This window comes from Pseudopodoces humilis, chromosome 7 (assembly GCF_049639895.1).
Source record: "Pseudopodoces humilis isolate 2021_Gansu_Grassland_sample_001 chromosome 7, ASM4963989v1, whole genome shotgun sequence".
Classification (NCBI taxonomy): Eukaryota; Metazoa; Chordata; class Aves; order Passeriformes; family Paridae; genus Pseudopodoces; species Pseudopodoces humilis.
Window position 1 is genome coordinate 16,016,515 of NC_142206.1, and position 18,256 is coordinate 16,034,770.

The window sequence follows — 18,256 nt, forward strand, 5'->3', positions numbered from 1 at the left end:
GCACAGGAAATGATTCTATTTACAGCATGATCACACATCTTCCAAAAGCAACTGAGCCAGCTGGACAACTTACTATCTTGAACCACTCTCCTGCTGCAGGATGCTGCCCCTTCAGATTGGTTGGCAAGGAACTGAAAATATCTCAGAAAGCAACCGCCCAGGCAGTTCAGACATCAAAAAAGATAATAACTCCCAACAGGCAACGGTGAGATGCAGGTGAGGACAGAATAAAGGGGCTGATACCTCCAGCCAAATGGTGAGTAACTCAGAAGGCAACTAGATGATTTTGAGACAGCAGCAAAAGGACCAGTAAGAACCAGTTCACCCAAGTATCTCATGGATCACGGACCATGAAGCGTTCCAGTTTCCATTTGTGGAAACCTTGCTGCCAGCAGAGTTTCCTGGAAGGAGGGTCTGTTTTAATCAAGGTTTATCTACTCCCATGGCAGGCAGTGCAGAACCAGCTTAGGCCAGAACTTGGAAAGTTCAAAGTAACTGCAAAACTCCTCAAGAAACAGTATTTCATATTCACTTGATAAGTGCAAGAAAGCCTTACCCATTGTCTTCCTCACTTTCTCCACTACTAATAGAAGAGGAACAGCATAGTCTGATCAGCTGGAGGGGGATCACTGTATCATGACCAGCTACAGGGATAATATACCATAGATGGGTACAAATCAGCTAATTTACATTAAAAGTAATGGGGCATCTAAGCTGAGCCAAGGTTTGTGTTTTCTTAAGCAAAATTCAAATAGACATATGAAGGTGAGGTCACTGGTCACTGCTGAGAGGCATCCTTACAACTGAGTCTTGACCAGGGGTGGTTTTCAGCAAGGTGTCAACCAAAACCAGACCCCTCTGCCTCTTCTGTAAGAGGCTGAATATCAGTTCCATGATCTGAGTTTGAAGAAATTGCTACCATCAGGAGCAAGTACTTTTTTCCTAGCTGATTGCAAATCAAATATTCCATTTTGATAAAATAAAGGTTAAATCACCCTGGATTTTGCACATGTGCTTGGATGTGTGAGTGTAGGCAGGAATTATTGAGGACAGTGAGGAAAGCTTCAGGTTGTATAATATCTGGAGTCTGTGAGTTAACATGAGACTGCTGCTGCCTCTTGCATTTCAAATTTTCCTGAGCAACTTTGTAAAGCATTAGTGGGGTAGAGGAAGATTTTGTTTTTCTCATTTACAGGACAGCTCAGCCAACAAGGCAGTGGAATCAGTGGCTTTGGTAGGACACTTGCTGCCCAAAGCAGTGTCCCAGAAACAAAAATATCTGTGGAGTCCAGTTTGGATGTGAGAGGAGAGATCTGTGAGTGTAATGCTTGTGGCTAAAGTAGATGATGCAGTGCTGACCTAACTGATTTTTTTTTCTTTGCCCACCTCTCCCCTCCAAGATGGTAGCAAAGAGGTTCCAAACTCCTTGCTGAAAATGCTAAGGCACATGGGGAATGGGGAGGTGATTCAAGACAGCCAGCATGGCTTCTCCAAGGCTTCTCCTGCCTTTCAAACACAGTGGCCTTCTATGATGGAGTGACTACAGAAATGGACAGGGGGAGGGATACAGGTGTCATTTATCTGGACTTCTGTAATGCCTTTGACACAGTCCCCCACAACATCTTTCTCTTTAAAATGGATTGGATGAGTGGACTGTTAGATGGATAAGAAGATGATTGTATGGTTGCACCAATGGCTCAGAGTCCCCATGGACATAGTGGAAAGTAGCGTCCCACAGGAATCTGTATGGGGACAAGTGTTATTTAATATCTTCATTAATGACACAGGTGAAGGGATTGTGTTCTGGGATGCAACAAGAGAATCATAGCCAGGAGGCTGAGACAGGTGATTCTTCCCCTCCACTCTGGTGAGACCCCACCTGGAGTGCTGCATCCAGCTCTGGGGTCCCCAGCACAGGAAAGATATGGACTTACTGGAACAAGTCCAAAGGAGGGCCACCAAGTTTATTAGAGGGATGGAGCACCTCTCCTATGAGGAAAGGCTGAGAAATGTTGGGTTGTTCAACCTGAAAAGGAGAATGCTTTGGGTTGAGCTAATTTCAGCCTTCCAGTATTTGAAGGAAGCCTACAGGAAAGACAGAAAGGGATTTCCTAGAGGCAAATGCAGAGACAGGACAAGGGAAAATGACTTCAGACTTAAAGAGAGCAGGTTTACATCAAATATTAAAAAAAGATTGTTTACTTGGAGGATGGTGAGACACTGGAACAGGCTGCACAGAGAAGTTGTAGAGAAGTAGTCGATGGGGCTTCACTTCCAGCCCCATCTCTAGAAATGCTTAAGGCTGGGTTGGACAGATTCTGAGCAACCTGCTCTAGTGGAAAGAGTCCCTGTCCACAGCAGGGGTGTTTGGAACTGACGATATTCAAGGTGTCTTTCAACGCAAACCATTCTATGATTCTATTATTCCCTAGGTTATTAATGTCTAAATACTTCAAAACATTTTCATTGCTACCTTTTTACTAGGGAATGGAGAAGAGACATCTCAATATTATTTCCAACTCAGACAAGATGAAGATGGGTAACCCCTTTTCAAGACAGTGTTTTAGCTGGGTCTTCAGATTGTGTTTACCTTCTATGCTAATTTGCTTGCTTTGTTTGACCTTCTAACAGGTACTTTACCCACTCCTCTTAGAATTCTGGCATTTTTGTGAAGGATTTGACATAAAAACTAAGGAAGATGTGAAGACTCATCAGCTACCTGCTATAACTAGACTGCATAGCATCGCAGAAATTTTCCTCTCCCATGGATTGCACAGAGTGGAGAAGTGTGTTAGGTGGCTGGACAGCAAACTCTTCAAGAAAGTGAATATTCCCATCAAACAGACATGCAGATAATTTAAAAGATCTAAATAAAGTGTTCCTTCAGCAAGACCTTCAGAGCACTATCATACCAGCAAAGGAATGTCCAGGTCATGATTGTCACTTCTAACTTCCTTTTTATTAGGCAAAACTTACCACTAGCGGTGGAATTCATGAAAGTAGAAGAGGATTTCCACAAACAAATACATCTTTCCAGGGATGCAATAATTATTTTACCACCTATATATTCTAGGCCAGACAGTTGAAAATAATAATAAAAAAACAAACCCCCAAGGAACTTTGCTCAAAATGAGCCAGCTGCTGTGAAGATGTCAATGTACTGGGCTGGATGGGTGAGCTGTGAATTTGGCTGCAGAAATTCAATAACCAAAAAGAACCAATATTTTGGTTGGGAAATATTGAAGTCACATGTTTGGTTGGCAACACTATCCCCCCCAGTTTTTCTGCTATGTACTGTTAACCTCGTCGCTCTTCAAACCCCGGTCCCTGCCCGTTTGAACTGGAGGCCAAGTCTGCAAGCTGAATGGAGCATAGCATGAGGGACTGGCCAGGATGCTGTGTCCTCTGCTAGCTTGGCCATGTGCTCCTAGTTTACATGTCTCAGGGTCTTTAAGTGACTGGCTTTAGCAACACAATCTTCTGAAAAATAAAATGTATTTAGCCCACCAACATGACCTTTACAGTGCAGCTGCTTCCAATCTCCACTGCTTGCTGCTCACTAAAGGGCTCCAGAATGAAAGGAAACCAACACCTGTTTCTTGTCCCAGAACTTTGGATGTTCACAAGACAGAGTTTGTCACAAAATTGTTGCACTGCAAATCAAGGGAGACCTAGAATCTAATTGTAACCCTGGCATGTGTTCCTACTGTAATATCCCTCACCACACCAGGGTGCGGTGCCTTCGCTTTCAGCCATTCCTGCGCCAGGAAAAATTGAGGCAAGAAGAGTAAAAATAAGCATTAAACATAGGACAATTGTTGTCATTGCACATTAGCAACTTCCCTGCTGCTGTGGAGATGGCACATGGAGGAGACTTGGACTGTCCCACAGCCAGTTTTGGATCACTTTGTAGATAGATGTATTTTCTGTAGATTGACACCCCTGTTTTTTCAAGTAGAGAGTTTCTGTTTGCCAAAATGCTTCTGGAGCTTGTGCAGACCATCCTGTCCTCCCTGTGCTCACATATGTGCTCACATTGCTATTCAAAACACCTTGCACACAGCACAGCTCCTGTAACACTAGGGAGAGCTTGGTGTGACAGGCTCCCAAAACATGAAACACAATCTGAGCAGCCTATCTTTGGCACAAATGACTATGGGTTGTCCAATTCAGTCAGCCATCCTACCATCCTCTGACTATCAGAGCACAACCAGTGTATCTGCAGCCACTGAAAAAAAGAAGCTCTGAATTCTTTCCAGCAGCTGCAAGGAGATGGAGTGGCCAGCAAAAGATGAAATCTTCACTAGGTCAGTCTTTTTTTTTTTTTCCTTTTTTGCAAACCACGTGTTAAAAATGCTTTCCCGCCCAAAGAGACTTCATACAAGGGAAAAGTAAAGCCAAGTTACAACTTCTTAAAAATAGGACGCAGCATTTTATATTTTCTTCACTCCCCCAATATTGTGCAGAGCCACCCCACGCACATGAAACTGTTGTCTGATTCACTCTCATGTCTCACTTGGAGAGAGGCTTTCCACCAGCAGGGGCACCTGGTCAAAAACATGACGTTCAGGGTGGTGCTGCCTCTTTACACTTCAAATCGTTTCAAACAGCTTTATATCTATGACTACAGGGACCTTTGCATACACATAAGCAATGCCAGTGGGAGAGACATGTTGTCACGTCCTTGCAGTGAGTAAAAAGATCAGATCTTCTGGAAAATTAGTCTTCTTGGGCCAAGCTGACTCAGTGGTTTAAACAATCAGACTTCTCTATCGGTTCATTTGCAGTGTGATGCTCCTCAGGCAGCAAGTTACCCTCTGTTATTCTGGGAACACACATTTGACCTCTGTTACAGGGGTTTATTGTCAACATATGTCCACTGGGAACCCCAGCAACTTCTCCCATTGTCTATTGTCTTATAAACAGGCTTATAAAAGCACTGCAGCAAAGGCAATAATGCACCAAAGTGGCAATTGCTGGTAACTCAAAAGCTTAACTTTCAACTTCTGTGTCTCGCAGTGCTAGGAGAGGAGAGCCAAGGGGGAGGAACATGCAGCTTGCTTTTCTTGATGTCCCTACACCTTCACACTTGATTGTGCCAGGATGCAGAGCTGCCATGCTGCTGCAGAGTTGCTCGATATGTGGCAAGGAGGAGTCCACTGATGCCAAAAGCATTGTGTGAACTGGGGTTCTTGGTCTTCAGTGGGTTTGAGGGGAAAACCTGGAAAAAGGAAAAAAGGAAAGCTGGTGGCAAAGAAGCTTTTCTGGCTAACCCTAAAGCGAAGTGTAATTTATTCTTTACCAAAATTCCCAGTGTGTGGCAGAGCTATGGTAGTAAGCACAGAAAAATTTGTATTTTTGCAGTTAATGACAGTGAAATCACTCAGTTTAATGCATGAATGAAACAGACCCCTGGGAGCATGTTCACCCAAGGGAAGGCAATATCCCATGGGATCGGTTTAGTCATCTGCAGTTTCATAACCCTCAACCCCCAAACTTTGATGTGAAAAGGCAAAATCCCCTCTGATTTTTGACATGGCCTCACCACTTCAAATTTGATGTTGTGGCCAAGCAAACAAAGGACATGCACAGGCATTTTGGGAAAAAGAGCTAAGTTCTTCACAATGCAGAACAGCATCTGGCATCTGAGCAAGACACAGCTTACTTTTCCTGGGCCACCAGATCTAACAGAGGGAGCAGGAAAAGACAAAATGGAACCAAAGACTTGCATTAGTGTTGCTGCCAGAGTCATCCTATCCACTCTGGTGACAGCGAAGGGGACACTACATCTCTCAAAATCCATTAGTTCCAGGGCCAACCATACACCAGCTGGTGGGACACGCTCTGCTGTTAACCACTAATGCTCAACCATGGCCAAAGGGAAGCTATCAGTACAACCAGGGCTCCACAAGCATGAGAAGAAAAGAATAATGATTAGGAAAAATTCACTTAACAAAGAGGAAAATAGAGCGGGAATATGAAAGAGACAGACAAGACATTGTGGAGTCCACTAGACAGTCCTGTTGCACCTCTTCCCAAAGATGGTGACGTAAAGGAAGAGTTTTGAGTCTGTCTTTATATTTTTAATGCACTTTCACTGTGTCCTCTCCACCACCCCAGAGCTGTTTACTGCCCATGGTCATGCCTCTTTCACCAGGAAAGCAAAGGCTCCCATCCTAACCGAGAACATTCAAAAGTTGCTCAAGTGTCTGCAAAGGTTATGTTGTCCTGTTTTCTGAAGGCAAGGCAGTTTTATCTGGAAAAGGAAGAAAAACATTTAACAGCAGCAGCAGCAGCAACAACAACAAAAACTGAATAACCCATGGTGTTTGTTTACAAGAGCACATTCATTGGTGTCTGGGGGCTTGACTCAGTCCAAAATGAAAAGGGGTGGCACCAGGCAAGCTCTCCTGATAAACAAGTCCCCCTCCCACCATGAGGTGGTCTGAGGGCTGGCTTTCCTCACCTTGCCAGGCAGCCCTAGCCTACTCCCTCAAGGGACCCTTCCCTTCCATGAAACCCTGTGGAAGGATGGCTTTGGGGTACTGATGGGTGAGCAGCTGCCACCCTTCACCGTGTAGCCCCTGCAAGGTAGAGAAGGATTTTGGCATGAAAATCTGGGGTCCATGTCAGTTTGGGCATCCCTATGGAACAAAAGAGAAGGTCTCACACCCACACGCCCTTTGCTCTGAAGGGCTGTATCCCTCCTTGGGTCCTTGCATGACTGACTACACGAAGGAGACCTTAGCTTGTCTTACTTGGCACACGGGGAAGAGCAGAAACTCCCACAAAGAATGCCAGATATCATGCAACTCAATCTGCAGCCATCTCACCAACCACAACTGTGTAGGCAAGACAGAAAGGTTGTGCTTGAGCTGCTCCTAGTGCATAACATCATCAGATCATTCAGCCTGATTCCGTGATCAAAAGGACACAGCAAAGCCATCGGGATATGTGCTAAGATGGGTGCAACATATGTATAAGGAAAGCTAAGTAAAAGTCTCAGAAATAGCATCTGTGATTCACTGGCCATCCCAACTCAAGTTGTAAAGTACAACTCATCCAGCAGATGCACACCCAAAACACCTCCTAAAGATTAACAGTCACACACATTCTGAGGTGTCATTTTTAGCTGTGATTAATATCAGAGTTTTGGAGTTACTAATACTCTATTGCTTCTCAAGAGCAGAGTCAATGTCCTTAAATTGAGCAAATTAGTGATTTGCTCTGAGCTCTGAAAAGAAATACTTTTAAAGGTGAAGAGTCCCAGTGTTGAAAAAAAAAATTCAAATGAAAGGATTAACTCTTTAGAGCCATCAGCATCTTCACATCTCGCTGTGCACACAAAGAGAGAGAAGTCCATTTCGTCCCTAAGCCCAGGCAGTGGGAGTGTACTTTGCTTATACACTGTCCTATAGAAAAATGTTTTCTCCACATGCAGCCCAAGAGGATCTGTGTCCATGTCATGACGCAGGTGAGGAGAAGGGCTTTTGGAGGGGAGATATTACTTGGTTTCAGGACTACCCCATTCTGCATGACCACAATATCACACTCCAGTAAAGGGGCGTCCAGCTTTGGTTCTACACCTGCATTGCTCAGCTGATCCCCTTTCAACTCTGATTCCACTTCTCTGTAAAAGAGCTTTGCTATTAAACATGGAAATACAGCAGCTGTTTGGACCCTAAAGCTCAGGAGTCACAAATCTTCCATTTATGTCTTTCTTATGTGGTCCAGACACATTTTTCAGGCTTGTAGCATCGTCTGAACCCTATTTTCCTTCATTTTGCGTCTGAAATTGGCACTGAAGTCTGTTTGCACTATGTAATCAAAAGGTATATTTGTCGCCGCAGCCCTACATCTCACATGGAAAATGGTCTCTCTCATTTCTTCCCCCTGTAATTCTCAGAGTGGCTTGGCACTGTCAGGGACAGGTGCTTAGGAAATGCTGATATATGGCAATTTTATGTTATTGCATGAAGCTGAAACTCGTTTGCAATACTGATATAACAGAAAACTACTGCCCTGCTTCAACTAAATTTTGAATTTATTAACAGCATGTAGGCTGTGAATGTGAATAGCTGGCAAACCTGCATCCTCTAGCATCTGTAGAAAGGCATTATGAATTGGAAACCCCTTATTCCATTAAGAAATTATTTCAGAAATCCAGAGCACAAGTGGCAAGTGCTGATTGGCTACCGGCGATGTCAGACACATGTCAATAATATTACCTAATGGGTTTTCCTTGTCTTCATTCATAAGTTCCATTTCATGCGGCCATTGCCCCAAAGGGTAATTATGACACTTTTTGGGTGGCTTTGCTCTTTTGGCCTTTGGCCTCATGCCTCAGAAAACCACCCAGGGTATCCAACCTCATAGAAAGTCTTTGTGGCCAGTTGTGCTTTCTGGAGTAAGTACCTTTTTCTTTTTTTTCCCCCCCCCTAACTTAAATAAGCCATGTAAATGTTTCAAAATATCCTTAGTTTCCATCAGTCCTATGACATCATTGCCCACCCCAAAGGAAGAGCTACGCCCCACACCTCTGGCCAGCTGAGGAAAACACCACTGGTAGGATGCTCATTTTTCTTGGAGCGGAATAACACATACGAGAGCATGTTCTCTCTGAAAGGACATTTTGGAGCAACTGTTTTACTTAACATTGTGTATTTACACAGTTCTCGTGTAAATATGCCTTCAAACATATGACGCAGCTGGGAGACTCAGAGATGATATTTACCTGTTTTAATATATCTCGGGATATATTTGGGTTTGGATATTTTTTGAAGATGAGTGACAAGACTCTTTACCCATGCACTTTCAGTTTGCTTCAAATTTGAAGCTGATTTTTATACCATATTATAACCATATTTATTTAAGTTTCCCACATTCTGTCAAAATCTGTTTACACAATGAACATTTGTTTTCACTACTGCTTGTGAGGAATGAATATAATAAGTGCCAAGGGATTTTAAGAAGTTGAGAGAATTAGTGTTTGGAAACAATACATTCAGCTATTTCTTAGGGGAAGATTCATGGAGCACAGACACATTCTCCAGTAAATCTATCAGAATGAAGTAGTTCTCAGAATGAAGTAGTTCTCATGGAGACAAAGCATATCCAGTCTCTTCTCAAATTTTAAACATATTATAAAATAGTTTCTGAAAAAAAAAGGAAAAGGACTTTTTTTTTTTTCCCAGAAAAAAATAAGCATAAAGTAGGTTAAGATCATTTTGCTTGTTGAAGTTGAAATCCTGGAGTCTGGCACTGAAAGCTGGTGTCCGCTACTACCCAACAGCATCCTTTTCCACTTACATTGTTTCACCATAATATGTACTGAAATAAGAGTTACGACCAAATTATTTTTCAGAGGTTATTTATCGTAGTTTTAATGTACCACTGTAAATTTCAGCATGTACTGGACTGGGTAATTCTTGTTTTAAGAATGTCATAAAGAATATTTTAGCCCATCAAATGCTGCTTGCATGTAGGCATTTGCTTCAGCATTTCTGTATCTCAGAGGCTGATGCTGCAAAATATCAGGGATAATTCTGAAGCTTTGATTTGCAAATAAGGAAAGGTAAAAAAGAGGGATAAATCTATACCATATTTTGTAGTATTATTTAGTAAATACGATTTTAGAATTATTTAGAAAGTTAACAGAGCAGCTGCTTATAAGGCAATCCTCCTCTCATTTGCTACTGAGATGCAGATTGAGTAATGGCTCCCCAAAAATCAGCATTAGCATTACCAGTTGCAAATGCTGACACTTTATCAAAATTCATGTAATTTGATTTTAGATATTATACTACCCTTTATATTTCAAATATTCCTAGGAGATTTCCTCTGCTAGCTGGAAAATAATGAAGTGTGTAATGGGTTATTCCCTTCTTGACTGTGTCCTAACAAGATAGAAACATGGGGGTATTTCCACTGAAGCATTTAAAAAAAAAAAAAAAACAAAACACAAATCCTTTTTACCAAGCTACCAAGCCTTTGATTACATATTTTACTTGGATGAAAATACACAGCTGAACTCATGTATTTAAGGTATGCATGAATACCACACAATACCCCATTTTCTGTACTCTCTATGGAGGTCTTTAAACACAACTGTAATATAGTTCGATTCATTTGCATGCCTTCTGTAAGGAGACATCTCAGTTATTTTGTCTTTTAAGGACCCTAAGCACCAACCACCCAAAAGCTGTTTCTGGAGGTTTGTTGTTAGAGGGTAAGCTAGAATATATTTATGATCCACTTAGTTTCGCCTTAAACCTGGCTGACCATCATAGGCTGACAATGTTTTCCTGCAGAAAAAGCTTTGTGGCAATTATAATTTTCTTTACTGCCCAATAACAAATGGTTTATTTTCTCACCAAAAGCCCTGTGGCCCCATCCTGCCCTGCAGAACACTAATTCCTATCACCCCACCCAGTTCCAGGTTTTGCCACCAAACAAGCTTTCAGCTTGGACTGCACTGACCATGAAACACATGAACTTGCAGGAGACAGGCAGTGCCTCTCCAAGAAAGCACCTACAGAAAAGTAAATTGCTGTCTTTTATCCATGACCTTTCTTGTTTAGAGAAGCAATGTGTCTTTCCTCCTCCTTTTCCCAGAGCAGCCTCCAAACACCTATTCTTGTCAGTCTTAAACCCACGGAAGAATAAAAGTCATCCCTGCTGGGGAGCCAGCAGGAACACAGGTATTGCTAGGGAACTTCACAACGTAAGATGGCAACAGGAGTCCTCAGCTGTCCAGAGAAAGTCACCAGAGGGAGGGCCAAGTCCACAGATCTTCCCATTTGAGACATGCTATGATGCTGGACATCATAATATTCAGTGATCATTGCTATTGATGGAGGACTGCTCCTCTGTGTGCTCAAGACTTGCACTCTCTCCTAATTAACTTTCCTAAGGCAATAAACAGGCAACAGTGCATGTGTCTCATATTCTTCATAGAGAAGAACACAGAAATTTGAAGGGTTCCTCCCCTGAGTTGCAGGGCAAGACACCAAGTACATCCTGCTAATGCCTTCACCAGGATGTCTTATGGAGCTTGGCAATGAGCTTGCTCCATGCTGTCCTTATCCCGGCATTAGGTCTGCAGCTCATTTGTTTTTTGTTACTGGAAACCATCTCCTGAGAGGCTTGAGCAGGTATCTTTGATACTTTTTCCACCACATATTCAGCACAAGACCCATGAGGCAGGAAGCCTTTTGAGACTACAGATGGTGCACAGAAAAATAATGCAACTTGTGTGAAGTGTCAACTCAACTGGAACTTGCTGAGTCCCAAAAGTGACCAACCCTCGGAAAGCCAGTGGAGAGCCCCATCACTTAAGCCAAGTCACACAACATATTTGTCTCATGACAAGATTGATGTGATCCAAATTCAGTGATGTTTTTTCCAGGTTGCAAGCTGGTGAAAAGCAAATATAATTGTTCTATGAACAGTCTCCTGCATTTGTTTAGGGTTTGTAATTCCCACAGGCCTCTCATTAATAAATGAGTACACAGGAATATTCGCATAACATTAATGGCCAGGGGGCATTTCACGGAAGATTTGAAGTGACTGGTCACAGAAAAATCATGTGGAGTCTTTCCATGGGTTAAGCAATGAGCCTGCTGGCTCCATGAGGTGGTTCTGGTTTGTTTTGCTACCTTGGGCTTGAAACGAACAGCTGTGCTTAACCACGACAGCCATAGGAATAAAGCTGGGTTGATGTTGCGTGCTCTGGCCCAGGGATCGTACTCCATGAAATAGCATTAAAGAAGGATCCTACCACCCTCTCCGAGCTCCATGCACACATCCCCACCCTCCCTGATAGCCACAACCCCCTCTCAGCTGCTGTTTATTTTTCCTAGATTTTATAGTGTAGAAGCTATAGAATAAATAGCTCATGTGGGGGGAAAGCAAAGTACCAAGCTAAAATAGGAAAAGTAGTCTCAACGAGGAGAGGAGAGAGGCAGACTCCTGCAGCTAATAATTCTCTGCATGGCCTAGTATAAGCTAAATCAGGACTGTTGGGAGGCGTCCCCAGGGATCTGCGCTGCCTGGCTCTCCAGATGAAGAGCTTGTCTGTCTGGGCAGATCCCATCCATCACTTCTTTAAAGGACAAGACCCTACACTGCCAGAGATCCTGCATTAAAATAGGGAAAGAGATTCGGGAAATCCTCTGATGATCTTCAAACCCTTCAACCCCTGTTTCACGGAAGACTTCAGGATCTTTGGCCACCTGAAACACAGCAAAAATGTACGTTTGTACGTCTCCCTGGACTCAGCATCCCCACCCCTACCTGCCACTTTTCACCAGCAGCAACCCCGTCCCCCAAGATGTCTGTTTCTGCAGGGCCAACCCTGGCTGTAATCCCTCGGGTTACTCAGGTAGGAAGTGAAACAACAGTGCCAGAGGCAGCAAGGTGGATGCCAATGGGAGAGCACGCAGTGATCGGGGCAGGTCACGACACTGGTGTTCCTCGAAATTGGAAGCAGCCACACCTCTTCCCGCATGCGGCTGGACCCTGGGGCAGGCAGTGCGCCGCTTCCTGTTATTAGAAAACCTCAGGATGCTCTCGCAAGAGGAGAGCTCATTAACAAGTGAGCGAGGAGAAAAGGAAAGAGCAGTGCCCCATGCAGCCCCGGCGGTGGGCAGCGAGCTGGAGCTGCCCAACCCATCCCACTTGTGGGCTCCTGTCCAAGGAGCAGAGAGAAAGAGCGAGCATGGGCAAGCAGCACTGGAACCACCACGGCTGAGCGTGGCGAGTACCTATCTCCATGAATCCATCTAAAATTCCCAAGAATAACAGGAAATACAGCCGTTAATTTTCTGTTTTGCTTGCTTTGGGGCGAGCCCACATCCCGCAAGGCCTGGAGCCAAGGAGCCCCACAGAGCCTTGGGGTGGGGGACATTCAGAAGAGATAATCATCCACTCTTGAGTCGTGAGAGAAGAAAATACGTGATAATTAAAAAAGCAAGTGGCGACCACGGCAAAAAATAAAAGCAGGGAGAACAAGCACACAGTCAGCAGCCACAGGGAGGGACAGCTGTGGCCCTGTCCTTGCTGGAAGAGAGCGGACAGGCAGGCAGCACCTCGGCTGCTGCCGTGCTCCTCACGAGGAGCCTTCAGAGGCCTTCATCACGCACTCGCTGTGCTCGCTTCTCCCCGTGGCCACGCATTATCATCATTTATTCATTCCATGACCTTGAAATCCCTCTCCCCTACCAGAAAAACAACGAATCCCCGTCAGAAAAGTGGGCTCTGCAAAAAGGAGGGGAAAAAAAAAAAAGGACTAAAAAAAAATAAAAATATAAAAATCATGCAACCTCCCATGTTGCTTGTATTAGGTCAGATGGGAGAACTTATTTAATTAGTGACTTTTATAGGGCTTTATTTTTCGATGCCCAGTGGAATAGTTAAGATTGGTAATAAGAAAGAAGTCTGGTCCCGTGCCAGCCCTCCTAAGACAATGGTGCAGGGAGGAAAGAGCTGAGCAATATATTTGAATGTTTTCAATGTCTTGGGTATTTGGTGGGGTTTTTTTTAAACTTTATTTTTCAGTGCCATATTCTAAAACCATTTGAAGGGTGTACATGGAGGGGAGGGGAAGGAAATTGTTCAGGGCGGCCCGAGGGGAGGATAACAATGAATAATGGAACAAACCCAGGGAAACTGCTTCTCGATCTGGTTTCTCCAGGGCAGGGGAATTTTCCCCGGAATGAAACCCGCTCCAGCACAGAAAGAGGATGTTTGGCAGGTGGCCAAGCATCAAATTTTTGTTGTATTTGGAGGTGGATGGGTCAGGTGCAAAATCATGATGGATAAGCAGGAGGAGGGAATAGAAGACAAATGCAATTTGCTGCTCTGTTCATGCTACTGACCCTTCTCACAACCTGTTTCTGCTGCTCATCTCCATCCCAAAATACTGCCAGCTTTTTCCTCCCATGCTTTCCACTGAAGGAATAGGGAAGGAGGGTTCAGCTTTACAAACTTCCCATCACAGGACTATGCATTTCTCAACATGTGGGGCAAGCTGACAATGCCAGGGAATGGGGCACCTTCCTCAACTGCCCTGGCCCATGCAGCACACATCCCAAGCAGCTCAAGGCCACTCTCTGAGGCTGAAATGCAGCACACAGAGTATAAACCAAAGCAGATGTTGTGTTACAGATTTTATTGTAGTAGTCTTTTGCTCTCTTTGGGCTCAGAAGCTGTGCTACCCACTCACCTCCCACTGATAGGGGAACTTCCAGAGGCTGACGGCAAAGCTCTTCAATGCCAAGTGTTTGAAGGACATTCATAGGCCACCATCTAAGACAGTAGCCTCACCAGTGGCCAAAAAGCCCCATGCAGCCTAGCTGCTCAGTAGCCAAACTTTGGGAGGGCAATCAGCCTGTTTCCTGACAGCAAGAAGAATAATGTTACAGCGTTCAATAAATTCCTAGCAAGCATAACCAAAAAAAAAAAAAAAACAAAAAAGAAAAAAAAAATTATAAAGCCCTATTGAGCTTTGTCCTTTGCAAAATGAAAAATATAGTTGTTTTGCTCCATGGGAGGAACAGCGGAATCAGCTTTAAAATCGACAGCAGATTTGGCCAGATTCCACAACCCTTTTGGCTTCAGCTTCCCTCCAATAGTCATCTCCCTGCCAATTTGGAGTGCTCAGGACACAGCTACACACCTGATGATACGCTGAGTAATGGCCTTGGCTTGCAGCTATCTGGTCCATGCAGCAGGGAAGTGGGAGGGTGGATAATTATCAGGGGCCTTCATCTGAGCAGTCATGGCTTCCACATGGCCACAGCTCCCTGGTGTGAGGGCCAGTGCTGCATCACACCAGAAGGGATGTATCTGATGGTACCTGAAAGGTGTGTGGTGGTCCCCAGGGTTCAGCAGGTGACTGGCTGCAGAGAAACAAACTCAAATCACTGATGGCTCTACCGGCATCATGCACCTTCAAAGTGAAGCAAAACAGACATTCTGGCATTTAAAAGTTAGATGAATTCACACTGTAGAGATGGTGTTTGGAGGGCACTCCTGCTGAGTGCCAGCTGCAGTGTCCAGTCTCCCAGCACCCAGCCTGCCTTTTGCTGGTATTCTGCAAGCCCTCATCTTCTCCTACCTACCTCTCACTCCATCCTCACCGACAGCAGCACCATTGTGAAGCAGCATCCTCCATGCCATCTCCTTGTCCATAGAGAAGGGATTTTCTCAGGAGAAATATGGGAATGTCAGGAGCACCACACTGCTGCAGCAGCTGAGAGGCCAGAAGGGCCCTTGCGCAATGACAGAAACTTTAGGAGCACGTCCTGGTATCTATATGGTTATTTGTATCAGTGCTGACAAGAAGGAGCTTTCAGCACCGCAGCTTGGGTGACAATATTTCTTTCCTCACTGTTCCTGCCTTGACATCAGTGTGAGAGAGTAGGGGCTCCACAAGGGCATTGTAAGATAGAAAAGACAATTAAAAGAAGTCAGAAATGTGAAAGGATATGTCATAAAAGTCGTTATTAAGCCTTCCCTTCAGTCCCTTCACATTTTTCATGGGGATAAATGTTCCCTCTGCAAAAAGAAATTTGGAAAATTTCCACCTATTCTACTGGCTGCATCCATGAGAGTATTTCTGCCTCTGGCAATAGATTTTGCTCAAGTCTCACTATGCCGATGAGACATACGGCTCCGACGTATGGCTCCAGTATATTTCTTGAGAGAGGAGGGCTGGTGTGAGCAATACAGCAGGAGGTGCTACAAATAGGCAGAAAGTTTTGCAAAAACACGGAGTGGGAAGAGTGTGCTGTTGCAGCTAAAACCTGTGCTTTCTACATCTAATGCAAACAGTCCTCTGTTTCCAAAATTGCTCAAAGCCGGCAGCTAAAATAACTGCTTTTTGACCTTTTTATCTTCTCCCATCTCTCTGAGCCTTGCCATTCTCCTTTTGCTGTCCCCAGCCACCTGCCTTTGTCATTAGCAATAATCAGCAGCAATAAATAGGAGACATTTCATTGCTGAGGAAGCAGCCTGAGATATTTTGGGCCAAGCCATCCGGGCTTGAGCTCACAGACCCCACTGGCCAGCAGGAAAAGACACAGCTAGAGTCACCTTGCTTCCTATTGTGGAGCTACAAGTTCTGCTGTGAGCAATGTGCCCACACACAGCAGCTTGGGAGGGTTGGGTCCCAGCTGGAAGTTGGCTGGGCTGGAGAGGAATTACCACCGGCAGGGGTTTCTGCAAAAGCAAAGGAAAGCAGGAGGAAAAAAACCCAGGGGCAGCATGGCTGAAAGCAAAACCCAAGTACAATGCATCTCTGGTGGGACTAGTGGAAGGAAAGAGATCTCTTTTGTGGGATGGACAGAGAGGTCTATGCAGGTCCCTGCAGGACTTGCAGAAGAGGCTACCTCCTGTTGGGTGTGAGGGTCTGAAATGATGTGACTGAGAGGGGATAGAACCCCAGACTGGGGAGGATGGATTATCAGTGCAGCGGGATGGAGGTGTTCTTTTAGGTGCCCAGCTCTAAAAATCCATCTGCAGAGGTACCTTTAAGGCTCTGGGTCTCACATGCTTCAGTCACGTTTTAAAAATAGGACAGGAGGCTTCCACGTCACTTAGGTATTTTGGAAAATTTTACTCAGCCTTTCTGCAGCTCCTGTCAATCCTTCTCAGTGTGGTGCCGAGATGCATTCATGGCAGCATACAAATAGCACGCATTCCTGGCCTCTCTCAGCCATGGCTGGAGACACCTTGAAGGACCCAATAGCTGTATTTGATGATCTTAAAGGTCTTTTCCAACCTTAATGGTTCTTTGGTTCTATGACTTCCCCAGCTCTCCTTCACACCTCACCAAGAAGTGCTGGGGGAAGGTACGATGCCCCTGGCTCTCCTGGCAGCAGTGCCCCCCATCCTTGTGGTGTCAAACAAGATGCCAAAAAGCATGAACACCACAGTAGCCACAACAAAAGCAATCTCAGCAAGGAGAGCTTTCACCTCCATGGCAGAGGCGATGTCTGGGTTCAACTTCCTCCTCGTTTCCAGGGACTTTGCCACCATGGGGGAAGCTGGCCCAAGACAGAGCCTCTGAGGTCTCTGCTGCAACCCTGTGGAAAGATGACAGCACATGACATTTGCAGACCCCTTCACCTGCTCTGCAGTCACTGCTGGACAAAACTATCAATGAAGAAGCAGATCAGGGTAAGGGCACTGCCTGATATGTTGCCAATTACAGGAGTTAGTAGTGGGGAAGGATGTTTCTTATTTGGGCTTTTTCAGATTGGAAAACGCTGCGAAGTTCAGCTCAGACAGTCCGATCAAGATTCTAGGGACTGTTTGTTCCCGGTTTTGGCAGGGTCATGAATGATGCATGAGTAACAGCATCCCTTAATTAGTGTAATATGCTGTACCAGGTTAGAAAGCGTTCTCTAGTTCTGTTTTCCCTCTGCATGTGTGTGTGTATTTCTCTTTAAAGGAGAAGGAAAGAACTGAAAACAGCAGTTGTGTTTTTGTTGGTTGGGGCACTGATGAACCCTGTTCCAATTGGGCTGGTTATGAATCACTGGAGAGCCATATCCACACCAAACAGTGCTGCAGCCAACCTGATGTCTGCTTGGCAGTTGTACTGAGCAAAAGCTCCTTAGTTATTGAGTTTTTTGCTGTCTGAATCCTAGTGGAATTAAGAGAAAAGAACAAACTACCTTTGAATTTAGGAGACTGGGTGCATAGGAGGGTGGGTGCGTGCGCACCTGCATATGTACACATGTACTAATACACACAAGGTTTGCTTTGACTTTTGGGATAAAGGAGAAACTTCCCTCACTGATTTTATTTGCCCTTGTCTTTTCTCTATTTGCCTTTCTTTCCTTCCCTGGCTGATTTTGTCTGGGGTGTTTGCAACATGCCCATCTCATCCCAGCCATCAGGAATGGTGTTTTCCTTGCTGCTGTACCCAGGCGCTGCTCTGCCAGCCCCAGGCTCCACCTCTGACCACTCTTCAGGGAGGGAGTCTTCATTCACATGGCACCAGCACCTGTCCTCTGCCCCAAGCATTTCTCCCACTCCCACAGCAAGAGGAGTGCTGACACCCTCCCTGAAATCCTGGGTTTAGGCCCTTCTCCTCTGACTCATGCTTTTTGCAGAAAGGGATGCCTTGTAATCCCTCTCCTTTTCCCCTTTTCCTCCAGGGCTTGGGGGAGCCACCAGAAAGGTGCCACTGGATGATGCTGAGCCTCGGCTCTGGCCAACACCACCACTGCTTTTTCCCACAGGACCC

General features: G+C 44.9%; 1 protein-coding gene across 2 annotated transcripts in view; it reads right to left on the reverse strand.

Annotated features, from left to right (window-relative positions):
* Positions 1–3,061: 3,061 nt before the first annotated feature.
* Positions 3,062–18,256, reverse strand: part of LOC148183983 (uncharacterized) — a 156,235-nt gene continuing 141,040 nt past the window's right edge. The window contains exons 8-9 of one of the 2 annotated variants that reach the window (XM_088057898.1): positions 14,678–14,900; positions 3,062–5,221 (exon numbers count right to left, since the gene is read on the reverse strand). In XM_088057898.1, the coding sequence (XP_087914024.1) occupies positions 14,713–14,900 (188 nt within the window). In that variant the 3' untranslated portion in view covers positions 3,062–5,221; positions 14,678–14,712. The remainder of the gene's footprint in view (positions 5,222–14,677; positions 14,901–18,256) is intronic. The other variant, XM_088057897.1, reaches the window with a different exon arrangement.